The sequence below is a fragment of the Mesocricetus auratus genome, unplaced genomic scaffold (assembly GCF_017639785.1).
Source record: "Mesocricetus auratus isolate SY011 unplaced genomic scaffold, BCM_Maur_2.0 Super-Scaffold_6730, whole genome shotgun sequence".
NCBI lineage: Eukaryota > Metazoa > Chordata > Mammalia > Rodentia > Cricetidae > Mesocricetus > Mesocricetus auratus.
Window position 1 is genome coordinate 64,743,851 of NW_024429184.1, and position 16,571 is coordinate 64,760,421.

General features: G+C 38.8%; 1 protein-coding gene across 1 annotated transcript in view; it reads right to left on the minus strand.

Moving 5' to 3' along the window:
• The window catches only part of Prex2 (phosphatidylinositol-3,4,5-trisphosphate dependent Rac exchange factor 2), a 273,913-nt gene that overhangs the window by 29,649 nt on the left and 227,693 nt on the right, over positions 1-16,571 (minus strand). Inside the window, 2 exon segments of the mRNA XM_005066754.4 lie at positions 115-305; positions 539-605. Of these exon segments, the coding sequence (XP_005066811.2) occupies positions 115-305; positions 539-605 (258 nt within the window).

The window sequence follows — 16,571 nt, forward strand, 5'->3', positions numbered from 1 at the left end:
AATCCAACCCAGGAAACATCTCAAATTGTACCTCAACACATCTGAGTCCTTTTAATCCAGTCACATTAAATACAGGACAAGAAAAACAGCCCCAGGGCAGAGAAGTTCACATACCGGTGCACACCGCTGCTGCACATGATGATATGACAGGCCCCAAGCCTGTCACACAGCTCCGAGGAAACTGACAGCAGTCCAACTCCAGAGGCGCTGCAAGGTGTGTTCACACAGGCAGCGATGCGTTTGGATCTGATGAACGAGGTGACCAGCCGGTAAAGTTCATCTAAAGCATTGAGAGGCCTCATAAGCTAAAAAGAAAGTGACGAACACAAAGCTTAACACTTTTAGAAGTCCTTTTAGGTGGCATGCAATTCAGCTGTCCCAGCTTTTAGGTCACGCATCTAAAATACCATCTTAGGATGGAGGCAGCACACTGGGTATTGTAAACCTCTATAATCAAGCAGTGCTCAAGAGGGGAAGCAGAAAGACTAGGGGGGAGACAGGAACAAAGCTGCATCGATAAACGTAATCACCATTTTACCTTATCTATGTAGGCAGCTTTGGATGTGGCATTTGGTGGTGAATTTGACTTGTCCAAGTAGAATGCCCTGAAAGAAAATCATTTATTGTTGGAAAACAAAGAACATAAAATGTATGAAGATGTTGGTTTCCAAAAACGTCTGTTTAAACATCAGTAAGGGAGCAAATGACCCGGTGACAGGGTTGTCAGAGCTATGCAAAGGCAATGTTGCCATTTAAAAAAAGGACAAAAACAAACCAAAACAACAACAACAACAAAACTGTCAGGATGGCTCACAGGAAAAAATCTTACTTCCAGAAGTTGTCCTCTGACCTCCACAGGCAGGCTGTGGCCCATAGGCACCCCTCCCCCACAGTGTTATTCTCAGAATTAGTAGTAGCCTTGCTTGTTGTCTGCTTTTCAAAATAAAGCACCACACATCAATGAGGTTTTACTAACTAGATTAGGAAAGATAACTCTAAGAGCAACTTCCAAAATGACAAATGCATTCATCCTTATTGAGAATCAGCTACTTCTTTCCTAAAATACCAATTAAGCCTAACTTTTATAGAAATTGCATATAATCAGTCCAGTAGCAAAAGTTAGTTATTGCTTGCCAGAATTCAGTCTGACCTCCTGAGATTTATTTCCAGGCACCACCTGTAGAGATTCCCATGAGTACATACACTGCCACGAATACAGGGATGACTTAACACCAGGCAGTGCTTGGTCCCAATGATACCTTACAGTGACATGACCCACAGATACCAGGAAGATAGCTCTACTGAGCCAATGAATTGGTTTGCACTGCCACCACTAGATCAAGAGCAGCTTTTAAACTTTTCCCTAGATTTCCTGAGAAGGAGAGGGCAGAAATTCAAAAGGCTGCCAGGGAAAAAGAAAATAAAGCTGGATCCCATAAGGGGAGACACATGCAGTGGAGTGAGCTAGGGTCCTAAAAGGGGCAGAGAACCAGCAAAGAGGCTGTGTAGGAAGAGCCTTGTGGGTCCTGGTAAGAAGTTGGGAGCCACTGAACGGAAGTGAACATCCAAATTGTCCTCACTGCCAGAAACTGACCTGGCTGTTTCATCAACTTATGCTTGTGCCCAACACTTCAGGTGTTGGAAGTGTAATATGTTCATTTCAAACACAGGAGGCCATATTTACATAATATGAAAACCAACATATACACTATCATGATTTAACACATTGTAGCATTTTGCCCTTTGTATAATCATTTACGTAAATAAAATACAGGAAGATGGACAAAACCACCCTCCTCTGTTCTCCTACTTGTGCCTATGATAGTCCTTTCCCTAGGCTCCTCCCAGGCTAAGTTCACAAGTATGGCTGCCATGCGAAGGTCATCTCACTACTGGCTGCAGCCAGAGGTGCCAGAGAAGAAGTGTTCACATTACTCCACATCAGTGTTAGACTTTCAACCTCTGGCTTCTAGTGTGAATTTATATATATTTGTTGATCACTTGTGCTTCTTCTCTTATTTGTCTGCTGCTATAGTATTACACTTTCTTTGTACAAAGTCATTAGTCATTGCTCTTTTTATTTGTTTTTTTTTCAAGACAGGGTTTCTCTGTGTAGCTCTGGCTGTCCTGGAACTCACTCTATAGACCAGGCTGGCCACAAACTCACAGAGAGCAGTCTGCCTCTGCCACCTGAGTGCTGGGATTAAATGTGTGTGCTACTACTACCTGGCCAGTAGTTATTACTTTTTACACAGAATAAATTTGATGGCTTGAAGTTTCATTTTTAACCCCACACCTTTCCTATCCTAGCTCCTTGAGATTATCTAATTCATATTATCTAATTCATATTTTCATTCACTGTCTTTCAGTGCATACTTTGCCATAAAATTTTAGAATCTGTATCAGTGGTATTTCCCCACAAATACTGCTTTCAGTTTAAGGTCTGGAGAGACACGATTTTCTTTCTCTGAGAACTGACGTTCCCTTTTCACAGGATCTCTCTCTGTTCTGTAGTTTAACCACTAGTGTTTAAGTGCACATTTATTTTTATAGGTACACATTTATTTTTATTTAGAGATCTAGGTAAGATCTCAGATTGGATTTTCCCATGTGAGGAATCTAATTTTCACACCTTAAATAATTGAAGTTATCACCTATACCAGTTTTGTCTTTTCACCAATATTTCTATTTTCTCTTGATGCTCACATGAGACACATAGTCACATCTTTTCAAGTGCTCAAGCCTTCTAGAACCTTCCACAATCCCCACAATTCTACCATATACCCTTTTCTTTTAACATTTATCTGTACTACATTTTAGGTGGTTTCTTCAGTAAGACCTTCCAAGAGTATAATTTTGTCACTTTGTCACATATATAACTGGTCCTTTGTTACAAATTTTGCTCTGAGGATTACTTTTTTATTTTCAAGAAACCTACTTATTCTCACTTTACTTCTTTCCAACCCCAATACCCCTATGTGACTACAGAGATATCTTTGCTTCTTACTGTAATATTTAGCACCTGTGACAGGGCCATCACAATAAATATTTTCAAATATATAATAATTAGGGAACTAGCATTTTTCTTCCAGGATTTTATGCCTTTGTGGCTGATCTTCCTTTTGTCTTACTCTCAGAATCCCAGACATATTTTCCTAGTACAAATGTTTCTAGTACAGTGATTCTCCATCTGTGGGTTGTGAACCTTCTGGGGTCACATCAGATATTTTGCATATTAGATATTTACCTTATGACTCATAATAGTAGCAAAATTACAGTTATGAAGTAGCAACAAAAGTAATTTTATGGTTGGCGTCACCACAGCAAGAGAGTGTTCTCTTAATCAAACAAAAACCACTCCAGATGTGTTGTAGTCCAGCAGAGGAAGACTTTGCCTAACCTGGCTTACATAATACAAGTTTGGCTTCAATCCCCAGTAACATAACAAAAGAGAAAAAAGTTGTCACTGACTTAGCCTCTTGAGAGCAGGTTAGGTCATAATGGTCTAAATGTGCCAAGTTCACTTCTGAGTGGCTTTACAGTAATCTCCATGTATCAGTGGAGAAAAATATTTAAAGCAACAACTCATAGTTGGTGTTCAAGAGAAGTGACTTATAGTTTGAAAATGCAGCCTACATCAAGTAATACCATTTATAAATGGTACTGTTTTTATAGCAGAACTGCCTAAGAAAATCAGCTAATGTTAAAACTTCACTACACAAAACACTCTTATAAGAAAAAAGTCACTACAGATTCAGAGTTAATATTTGAATCACAAAGATGTGTGCCTTAACTTAACACTTTCTAATCCACATCATGGAAGAAAAATGAACAATTATGAAGAATTAATGCATGGCTATGGAAGCTAATCAACGACTATTATTAACAAGTATTAACAACGTATTTGTTGTAAAATACACTGATTCCCTGAAGAGGCCCAAAGAAATCACCAGGAATTACTTAGTTACTTCAGTGTTCCTATATGCACAGTAAACAAATTTGAAAACTCAATTACATAGGAGGATGAAAGTTTAGACTTGAAGTAGAAACTAATGTTAGGAATTCCTCATCAGAAAAAAGGTTGTTAAGGAGGTATTTTACTTAACAGGTAGTCAGTGAATTTCAGTATCATTCAGAATATGACAAACCATGGATGGAAAACAATTTCCTAATGCACTATCCTTAATTACAAAAGTCTTGTGATGCCTCTTAATCAAATTTTATGGAGAAAGTTAATGGCAAAATTGGATTAATGCCAAAGCTGATGTCATTTGTGATGCTTCTAAGGTGAGTAAGAATGAAATCATGGTCCTGGGTCTGAATATAAAAAATCTTACTAAGACAATCCTGAAAGTGGTGATGCTATTTTGGAAAGGCTGACCAATGAGTCTCCTTTCCTGCTGGCCCATGTCAGTTTTCACTATCACAATTTTATAAAATGAGCAGATTTTGGTATGATTCTTGTGTTCAAGCCTCTAAGAATGAAATACCAATGAAAGCGATCAAGTGGCAATAAATTTCAACAAAGAGTTGAACTTAAGTTGACTTAGTTTCTTGTGTGTGTGTGTGTGTGTGTGTGTGTGTGTGTGTGTGTGTGTGTATAGCTATAATAAAAGTAAACTTGGCATAGTCTGCATACCACTGTCAGGAAGAAAAGTATAGGTGAATTTGCAATAAAGGCAGACTATAAGAAGTAAGTTCAAAGTCTGAGTGGACAAATAGGAGAAAGGTTCCAAGAATGGGATTTAAGAGTTGGATTTGGATAGGGTTATGACAGGTCATAATTTAAGAAGCATTTTAAGATGTAGCTTCACCAAGAATAACATAATAGGCACAGGGAGAGGCAGAGCCAATTTGCCTAAAGAATGGGTTCAATTAAGGGTGAAGGAGAGAATGTTTGGCAAGCTGACCAGATCCATATTCTAAGGAAATGAAATGTCAAACTAAAGAAATTGTCAATAATCTATTAAGGAGTGCAGAGGTCTCAAAAGAAAAGTTCAGCTACCAGATACAGTAAGAATGAGCATGTAGAAACATGTGGCTCCTAACATGTGGAAATTTAGAGCTGCAAGGGATCCTAGAAATAATAAGAATTACTCAAAATTATAAGAAGGTCTTGGGGCTGATGTAGGGAATTAATGTTTGTCATAGGAGGAAGAAAACAAGTATGGACACACTGATTAGTTCATGTAGTCAACCAAGCTAAGTACTAATTTAAAATTTACAATATGTCACTCTCATTGGGTACACAGTCCAGATACTAGCTCAGCAAGATCTGTGCCCAAGAGATGATCATTTCTTTCCCACAAAGGGGAACAATGCAATTTCCTGGTTGAAAAGAACTAAAGAAATTGATTTAGACTTTAGAAATCCACAGAAGTTAGATCAATGACAAAAGTAACATATTCTCATTTGGCCAGTCAATTTTCTTTTTTTCTGAGTATGTTGGAGAAGAGCCAATTTCTAAGAGAGATGATAAAGGCACAAGAGTCTCTAGTGTTTTATAACAAAGTGGAAGGGCACTTTCCATCCAAGATTTCTGCTGAATTCTGGCTTTTTCTCCAGATCACTATTCATGAAATCACCACTCTATTTTTATATTTATAATTATGTGCAAGATTCTCCATTTGATCTGACACAAATAAACTTCTGCTATTGTATCCTATTCAAGAATATTCTACATTGTAGAAAATTCCTTTTGTGCATTTTACAAGTATTTTGATTTTTAGCAATCATTCTTTACTTCAAAAATAAGTGGAAAGCCATTTGGTCAATTATGGGAATCATCCATGCATATCATTAGATGTGTTACAGCTGAATACAGGTGTGACTGGAAGTCTGGCATTATTGTTAAATTGTACTTGATGGACTGCCATTGCACTTAAATTATAGAAAATAATTTTCTAATATGGCTCATTAAAAGGCACTGGGCACTTGTACAAATAAAAATTACTCATGTTCACCCTCTAACCACAGATGTTCCACACACTGTTTAACACATGCTGAGTGGCAAATGCACAGTTAAACACACACTGAGTTAGCTAAACACACAAAGCCGGAGAGTGATAATTTGTTCTTGAGTCCCACTAGCCTTCTCCCTTGACATTAAACATAGTCTGGGCATAACCGAAAATAGTGATTACAGTCAGATGAAGAGAAATTCTGATAATGAGACAATCTTGGGTTTGCCTGGATCCTCTTTGCCTACGATAACATGAATTCTATGATTAGAATTGCCAGAGAACTGCCAATGACCAATTTGCAGCTTCAGTATGACTTGAACACTGCAAAATCAGCTGCTAGAAGGTTAACAAGACAGACCATGTGCATGACCACAGAAAAGTGTGCCATTGCACACGTGGGTACATAGCACTTGCATGACTTGTCACATTGGTCATAGACATGGGCCTCACTGCTTCCCACTGTTGTTGGTAGACCCTCTTCACTTCTTTCCTTCCTAGAACCTACTCAGAGCTGACTAGATTTGCATCCCCTTCTCCACTTCCTAAACAGTCCTTTACGGACTCTTGCTCTCCCATTCATGAATCTGCAAGGGTGGCAGCCTCTCCTTGTACCTACATAGTTACATAATACTATGGGCAGCATCTGCTGCTAAAGTGCTCCTGGAGATAGTTCCTAAGGCAGTACCATGTTCCAACATTATAGAAAAGAATCCAAGGAAAGGGAGAAAAAAAGAGGAAGCAAATATCTACTGCAAGGAGACTGTTCAAACAACGAAATTTAATGGTATCATGTCATACAAATGAGCCCCATTTGTCTAGGAAAGCATTAAACTGTGTAGTGCTTCTACTTTAAAAATCATTCTCGCTCATTTAATAATTATGTTAAATAACTAAACTATGTAAGATAGCATAACACCTTATTTTCAACGAATAGCTCTCAATTAAGGTTTACAACCATGAAAGTTTTTTTTATATATATTAAATTGGTGACAAGTCTTTCTGGGTACCATAGTTAGGTCAGGTCAAATCTATCTTCAAGATGAACATAGATTTCATTTTATTACCTTCAAAAATCATTTACCCTGCTTCAGGGCTGAAAGTTTGGCGTGCAGCCAAGCATTACCCTATCATCCCGTCTGCTCAGCACATTATTTTGCGCAGACACAGTGTATCATCTGTGTGCATGTGTCGTTCCTTCCTGAGCACTGCTCTTACTTCCTTTCCTCTGACAATATCCTACTAGTCCTGTGAAGTCCAGCTAAAATGAGACATTTAGAGAACACTCTTTTCTGAAATAAATTGATCTAACTCCATTACACTGAATTGCACATACTCCTTTAGCTATGATAAACAATGCAGTCTGATTGGGCAAACACCCTTTGGCATTTTTATTTGGCTTCATTTTGAAACAGGGTCTTATTCTCAAGTTGTCCTGGACTTCACTACATAGCCCAGGGAAGCCTCAAAATGATAGTAGCAATCCTATTGCTTCAGTCTTCTCAGTGCTTAGATTATGGGTGCAAGCTATCCCACCAACCTCTGTTTTAGTTTGGAATCCCATAATCTAACAACTGTGACAGTGTTATGCATTTTGTGTCTGATGTGGTACTGATCTGATATTTATTTCCTGAGAGCTAGAAATAATTATGGAGTTATCATTTTACAGCAACCAAATACATACGTAGCCTACTAGAGGAAAACAGTATATTTACACATATTTTCAACAGGAATTTTTTGGCACATAGGAGGAATTCTTACATTTATAAGCATTAAGCTACAGTTGAATCAGCATGGAAAAATGTCACTTAAAGAAAAGCAATTGTCAGTTATCAAAACTTAGAATAAGGATATCTGACAATCTCCCCTTCTGTAATGACAACTGAAATAAAGAATAAAAAAATTCTCAGAGTGCCTGACACCCTGGAACAGGAACAAGTTCACCTTTGATTTCTCTGACAAGAAAGAAATGATACAGCAAAACTCCTGCTTACTTCTAAGGAAGAAACTAAAAACCACAAGTCTGTTTACTAGTATATTGAGATTCTAGGTGTCTCATGCTTGGCTTGTATAACTCCTCAGCGGACCTCAGCAAAAGGAAAAGTCTCTGGCCAGCAAGATTGATCAGAGGGTAAAGGAACTTGCCACCTAGCTTGAAGATCTAAGTTATATCCCTGGGACCCACAACTGTCCTCGGACTTTTATGTGCACACTTGCATGTATGTGCTAAAGCACAGACACACATGGTAACTACAGAAATGTAATAAAACTTCAAAGACAAGCTTCCCATTATCTGGTAAAATTCAGGCTGTTAGTACAGTATCTGAGGGACAAAATGTCAGTAGATGAGAGTTGTCACTATTCTCTCCTCAGCATCACGTCTTTTGGCTTTTGTTAGACTTGGTGACTCTTCACTGCCCCAGAAGCCCAAGCATTTATTAACTAAGTCCTTCTAGTTTTCCTCTTAGGCATTTACTCACATTTTCCCTCAAGTAAACTATAAGCACCCCAAAGACAGTTTGTCTCTGTTATATCATCTCTGTTCATGGGGTGGTGAGTGGTTTGAGCAAATTATTGAATCATTTTCCAACTTTTCTGATGAATGATACCATTTCCAAGAATCTTTCAATTAAGATTCTTGGTCAACAAGTACTGAAAAATTTTCGTTCCTGAATGGTAAGTATTGATGAAGAAAACAACAACAAAAACACCAAGCATAAGACCTGTTTTGTTTTGTTTTTATCACAAGCATGTATGCCATTTATCTTATGAGCTGTGATCAAGCAAACAAAATAAAAAAACAATGAACTCATGGGCAAAAACAATCCAGGTCTGCTCTACCTTGAACTTCCAATAGCTTTAATTAAAACCATCATTAGCAGCAGCAGCAGACTCTTTCCCATTTCCTATGTGTGTAACAATTACAAGTGCATTTCATAAATAACTGCAGACCTCCACTTCCCAGGAGAAAGCAGGGGAATTAGTACAGTTGAAATTACAGACACCAGGCATGGGAAAGATCCTTGCAAAAGAATTCAGGGGGAGAGTACTTCAAGAGAAATCTGCAAGCAGTCAAAGTCCCACGTGACCCCCATTCACAATCCCATTTCTTAAAGGAGCAGGGATCAAAGGTGAATCAAGGGGTGACCTCTAGAACTGCTGCAAGGGAGGATGGGGATTCTGTCACATTCTATGATATGTGACTCCCAGACAGCTAGCTGCTAAAAAGGTATACATGAATGGAAACAAAAATAAATCCAGGAGATGATAAAAATCAGTAATGGCTCACAAGGAACAACCTCACTCAATAACAAGTCCTGTCTGCAAATAATTGTAAGTTTGTCCAAAGTGATTCTGACTGGAAACAAATGACTCCCCACTGACCACACCCCTTGCAGATGCTGTTCAGTCACCTCTCCCCCACAACTTTTCTTCCAATTACAACTTTCCCCAAAGAAACCAACTTTCCAGTTCTTCACCATTGTTCCTGTCAACTGTGGACAGCGCCCCTAACCTCTCTCTGTTAAAACCATTCTCTCCACTGACACTGATGACTTCGCATTTTCCAACTCAAATAGACATTTTCCAGAAATTACTTCCAAGTTCTCCTGTAAATGACACCCCTCCATCTTCAAGGCCACTGGTACCTTGTTGGTTATATACTTTTTTGCTACCTCTTCCTTGGTATTCTCTTCACTGCTAACAACAAAGCACCTGTCCTAGGTGGCTTTCTGTGCCTGGTGTTACCATTCTGCTCAACATTCTCCTAGGTCACCTCCAGTTCCTCACATTACCCAGACACCTCTAATCTCCACACCCATATATGCTGTTATCTGTTCATAACATGTAATTCATTAGGCAGGAAGAGTGTCAAGCACTGGGAATTGCAAAGTAAGGAAAAGATGGCCTTTCCCTGAAAAAAAAAACTTACTACAGTTTAGGGAAGAAAAATAAGTAGGTAGTTACAATCCTTATGAAGCAGAAGTAAACAGATTAGAAATTCAAAGTCATCCTTGGCTGCACAGCAAGTTCAAAGCCAGCCTGAAATACATGAAACATTGCCTCCAAAACAAATAAATCAAAACAAAAATCAAGAATCTGAAAAATTATACAACTATTTACACGGCTCTACTTTGTCTAGGCTTTCAAAGAATCCAAAGCCTTTACTTACTTGTCTTAGTGAACCGAGATATCTTGAGAGGGTCACACTCCACATTGAGGGATGAGTTGTGTACTAGTCACACACATGAAGTTCACATCACAGTTAAGGACATAGTAAGTCTAGGTTGTTTTGGTTGTGCAAGTTTCTGTATCTGCTCACTTAAATGTTTATTAGCAATATCTAAAATAAGAACCTAGCCTACATGTATGTCAACAGAAGAAATGGATAGACCATCATGCCACACAAACACAATAGAAAAGATTCAGTCACAGGGAAGAATGAAGTTATGTTACTGGCAGAAAAATGGATGCAGCTGAAAATAATTAATCTTATTAAGCAAATTAAATCAGTGTCAGCCAAAAAGCATGTTTTTTCTCCTCATTTGTGGGTCCTAGATTTTATATAGAAACATATTATGTGAAACTAGAAGTAAACTGTGCAGGGGAACAGACAAGAGCACTGATGGGACAGGAGAGAAGGGACAAAAGTGGGTATGTTCAGCATTAATTATGTACCTGAGTGACAACATCCATGTATAACCCAGTACCACGTATAGTGAAAGAAGCAGAGCTGATTAGTTTATATACTGTGGAGCAAAAGTGTGTAAGATGTGACTACAAACAAGATTTACTTTCATTTAAAATTTGTCATCTTGACAATCATTCTGTGTGTGTGTGCGTACGCACCCATTATACGTATGCAGAGACCAGAGGAGAATATCTGGTGTCTTCTGTTGTTCTCTGGCTTATTTTTTTGAGACAGTCTCTCACTGAACTAAAGCTTGTCTTTCTAGCTAGTTCAGTGACTCAGGAAGCTCCCAGGACTCACTTTTTCTACCTTTCCAGAGAGGCTTTCATGTGGCTACTGGAGACTTGAACTCAGATCCTCTTGCTTTTGCTTCAAGCAAGCAATCTTACCCACTGAGTCATCTACCCAGCTCTCCATGCTTATCTTGGCAGTCAGAATTTTAATGCTGCTGTACCTACATTCATAAATAAATTTAAAAATAACATTGTCATTCTATCTGTAACTCATGGCAGGAACTCTACTAGATAATCTGCTAGGGAAAGTTATCTTTTGAAACATCTTCTTCCCTTCCTATGAATTTATTTCTGAAATTGTTTTCCAGAGCCGACCTATAAACCACATTGTCATTCCAACCTAGATGAAATATGTCAAGGAAACCCATTCTCAAATGAACAACTTCTACTATTATTATATATGAAATTCTGACCAAAGCATGTACAGAGTGTGGGAATCTATTATTTCATCCTTGAACTTTATTTTGGTTGGCTAAAGTGATTTTCATGGCAATTGTTTAACTTGTACAGAATCTGGTGGCATTCAAGGAGACTAACATTTCTTCCCACCTTGTGGCTCTACACTGCATAAAATGTGCTTCAAAGTCTCCAGCAATGCTGCTCCTTGCAGATTTGGGTAATCATCCCTCCCATATTTCAGCTAAACCCAGGCAGGATCAGGAGAGCAAGGTCTACACATGCTTCCAGACAATGTTTCAGGATCACATCTATCCCCGTGTAACTTGCTGGGATGCCAACAGGGCAGTGTCTGTGTTTAAATCTCGGGAGTATGGCTGTGGATGGGCAAGGCTCCTCCTGGCCTACTTTGCACAGCTCTTGTTATACAGGTTCATTCTTTCTTCGAGGGCAGTGAGGTCAGGTAACCCAGAGCCAAGCAACTCAGAGAGTCACTTGGCATTAATTTTTTTCTCCAATTATGTTGCTCTGCGAGAAACCCATGAAACCTATCTTCAAACCAAAAATCTCTGGGATCAGCTCTTCTGCATGCTAGGCAAGTTTTTAAGACTGATCATACTTCTTCTCAGCTAATAGTGTAGCCTATGAATCATAATTAGCTCCAACAGACAGAACAGAAAGCAGAACTGTAGACATTAAAAGCCTGCCCCAAGTAATGCGGCTCTTCAGGGGGTTCCAGTCAGGACCCTGGGCTGCAGGGCTGTAGTAGGCTCCAGCAGAGAAATGCAGCCAGAAGATTGCAGCATCACTCTTTTATTCTTTTTCACAGCTGCAGAGTTTCATGTTTACTCTATGCTCCTCTTACTGGAACCAACTGACATTTGATCAATTAAGCAGACTTCTGTTCTGTTTTTCTCACATGGCTCATAAGAAATGCAAATAATGTCTCAATATATTTACTGAAAATACGCTTCCACAAGACTAGTAAGGACTTTACTCATCTCTTTCCAACTGAATATTCAGACTGCATATAGTTAATTTTTTGCAATTATGATGGTTTCTATGTTTAAGTGTTTTGCCTGCCGTGTCTGTGTATCACATGCATGCAGTATCCTCAGGGACAGGAAGATGGTTTCAGGGCCTCTGGGACTGCAATTATGAGGTAGTTTTGAGCCACTATGTGGGTGCTGGGAATCGAACCTAGGTCCTTTGCAAGAGCCACCTGTACTCTTAACTGCCAAGCCATCTCTCCAGTTCCTGGATGTATCTACTTTTATGTTTGTGTTGCTGATGTCAAAAGCTGATGAAGTTCAAAACCTATACAAATGAAAGCACAGACAGGAAGTTGGGAATTGTTAATGTGCACAAATTTATAAAATTAAGTTACTGGTGGGCACCACTGTAGGCTCTCAGTTTCGCACGGTTAAAGGTCTTAATGTTTGAGTAGACACATCAGGGACTACAAAGGGAAAAAGACTAAATAAGAAACAGGAAGACAGCATGGTATATGGGTTGAGATCTAAGGCATGCCAAGAGAGAGATGTAGGAACTAACTAGCAATGAAAATCGTAATTATTTGGGCTGGATGTACTAAAAGCCAAGCAAAATCAACATAATTGACAGAATTTCACAAACTTGTATCTACAAAACACAGAATCGGCCTTCTGTTGGAGTTGAGCTATCTAACCAGGCATCCCATTTGACAAACCACATGCTGTGCTTCCCATCCCAGCCAAGGATTTCAATATAGCCATAGCCTTTTCCTCTAAGTTAGAATCATGCCTCTTGTATCAAGGTCTCTGGGATCAAGCTAAAAGTAGTTTATAGTCATTCACTCACCTTCTACAGTACAGCCACAAAACAAGATCTGAAATGGCAGCAAGAAGAGACCAACAAAAGCAATAGGAAAAATACTCATCAAAAAGCTTGCTGGAAATGCCCTGACTATGCCATTTTAAGACTGTCCTTGTGATCAGATACAAAAGTCAGCAGAGTGAAAAATCAATTTCCCTACACAAGGGACATTTTCCCTCACACTTAACTAATTCTTTGGGGGGTGCTTATTTTCTCTTTGACATATTCAGCTTGCATTTATTCCAAAAGAAGTTCTGAGCACAAAGTATTTTGATCTTCCTTTTACCTTGGCAAAAACAAAGTGTCTTCTAGCTTGGTGATGGAAAACAGTATCTTTTCCTTAGCTTCCAGATGGAAACAATAATTTTTTAGCAAAGAGGTAGAGATAATTCTCTCCTGAAGATGCTCAGAAAATAGAGATGATTTTATCTGCTGTTGCCTGTCAGACTATGCAACTGTTCTTCCTGATAAATATTACCATATGCAGGAATGTATCACAAAACTGTGAAAACTTACAGGCTACTAATTCTAATGCCATGTACATCACTTACCAAAACATTACATTAAGAATTCTTTTAAGGGCTAGAGAGATGGCTCAGCCATTAAACACTAGGCTCATAACCAAAAATATAAGAATTCCTTTAAAGCTGAGCGTTGGTGGCACAAGCCTTTAATCCCAGCACTCTTGTGAGTTTGAGGCCAATCTGGTTGGTCTACAGAGCAAGTACCAGGACAGTCTCCAAAGATACACAGAGAAAAACCCTGTCTCGAAAAGCAAAAGAAAAATAAAATTCATTTAAAGTAATATGAAAATAAATATTTGTTACAGGTATAAGTTCTCAAGGGCAAGTGAACAGGTCTGGGTCAAAAAAGTACAGCCTCGGTGAGTTAAACAAGATTAACACATTAATATACATGCAACTATATTACCTTTTCAGTAAAACAACGGTGCCAGCTTTCATAGAATTACAGTACTTTTCAAATAAAGAAGAGATATGCTGATCTCAAGATGCCACTATGACTTCAACTTTATCTGTTCTCATCTCATGTGAAATTTATGAACCTTGACTATACTGACAAATTTTCTGGAGAGATCTCCAACAGAGCCAGCATCTGTCCCCTTCAAATGGTCTGAAAATTTTTGGATATAAAACAAAGTAGACTGGATAGCCGAATAAATTCAATATAATAATAATATGACAAGAGTAGGGCCATGCACTACAACTAATATGATTTCTAATTCAATGCAACTATTTGGAGTGCATATACTAAGACCCATTGTTTTTCCTCACCCTATTGAGGAACTCAGATAAACAGCTCCCTAACCCCAACAAAACTAACGCCACTCCAGAAGTTGCTCAGTTTGAAAGAAGTAGATTAATTACATCTCTAGATGAAACAGAAGGCACCCTGAGGAAGATGAATCTGAAATGGACCCTAAATAATTACAAAGTAACTATACTTCCCACAAAAGGCAATGGAGCTGAAGGGTGTCCTGGGTTAAGGGCAGACTGGCAGAGGTTGGGGAGGCGCTGAAGGGTAAGATGGGTAAAGGGAACATGTAGTTTCTGTTTACAGATGACGTTCTTCTCTCAGGAGCTGGAGCCTCAGTGACGCCTTTACCTTTGGGACTTTCCCTGCCAAGTCTACCTCCCAGACCCCCCAGGCTAAACACTGCCACCCCATTCTGCTTTCAGATCTCAGTTTAAAGGGTCTTCCTCTGCAAACGTTAATTCCTGAACCCCATCCCCACCCCCTGTTAGGATGCTTTCTCTTCTTGCACACGTGCCTATATATCGTTTGTCTCACATATTTTCACTAATTGTTAGGGAGAATTTTGCTTAGCATTTATTTTAACCCAATGGCAAAATATTCCTGGCAGGTAGACAGCTAGGAGCTGCTGCAATGGCACCAGCATGTAGTGCTGTCCTTGGTACATGGCAGGCAGGGGCTATTTTTTAATTTATTTTTTTTATTTTAATTTTTAATAGCTTGTTTTACAGGGGCTATTTGCTGAATAAATGGTTAAGTCCTCCAGCATATGCAGACTCTTCCTCCATGGGAAAATGTGTTACTTAAGTAACACCTATAGTTTATAAATCAGGGTTCTTTCGTATATCTCTTATGTAAGAAAGAAACTTAGACTATACATAAGCATCCTAAACTGATTCAAGTTCCTCATACACTTGGTTTATTATCCTTCCCATGTAAAACCCTGAAATTCTGCATTCTCAGTCTGAAAACAGAAAGGAATTGAATGTACACATTTGGTTAACAGCTAGTTGTAGAGATGCCAAAATACGGACACTTTAAACAAACAATAAACAACCAGAAATCCACCTTCACTGAAAGGCAGAACAAAAACTATAGCAATACCACAGAGGAGATGACCATATGTATAATTTTAAAATGTATCATACCATTTAACTCTGAAGGCTGCTACTCTGTACAGAAAAATAATTTAAAGACAGAAACAATTTACATGTAAATGAATGTTCTCTCTTACTCACTCACCTGAGTGATTATTCTAGCTGATACTTGTATTGATTTGATAGGGCTTAGACACATACACACACACATACACACACACACACATACTCAAATGGGAAATAATATTTTCCACTTCAAACTCAACTATACTGTTTATCATACAGTAAATAGTGGGGACAGCAGTGTCTTATGATGCAAAGCCACCAAAGAAAGAAAAAGAAGGACTTGAGTTATGAACACCGGGCCTGCAAATACATACCAAAGATGAAAGTGGACTATCCCTCCATTTTCTCCTGTTGTTTGAAAGCTGTACCTAAAAATGTGAAATGACAATTCCTCCACATCATGCCTCCTAACTGCCTCATATCAGGACTGAACATTCATTGACATTTTCCTCGCTGTGGCTGTGGAGCAGTAACATGCTTCGTGGAAATGCTATCATGGGCATAATCAGAACATGTACTTCTGGCTGTCATTTTTCAGTTGAAAATACTCTCCCAAACATATGGCTCTGAGATGGATATGCATCGTCTTTCTTTGTCACATAAAATCACTATGTTTCTTCTACTCATCATCAAAAGTATGTCTTGATTTTTAAAAGGACTTTAATTGTTTTCTATTCATATTAATATATGTGCCTATTTGTCTGTGTGTATACCATGTGAGTTCAGATGCCCACAGAGCCACAAAGTGGTGTTGGAGTCCCTGGAACTGGAGTCATAGAATGTGTAATGGGTGCAGGGAAACAAACCCAGGTCCTTGCAAGAGCAGTATATGCTCTTAGTCTCTGAGATATCTTTCCAGCCCATTGAAAAGTGGGTAGAGGAGGAGGTGAGGGGAAGCAGGAGAATGGGTGGGAGCGAGCACATTGGTTGAAATGTAAAATGA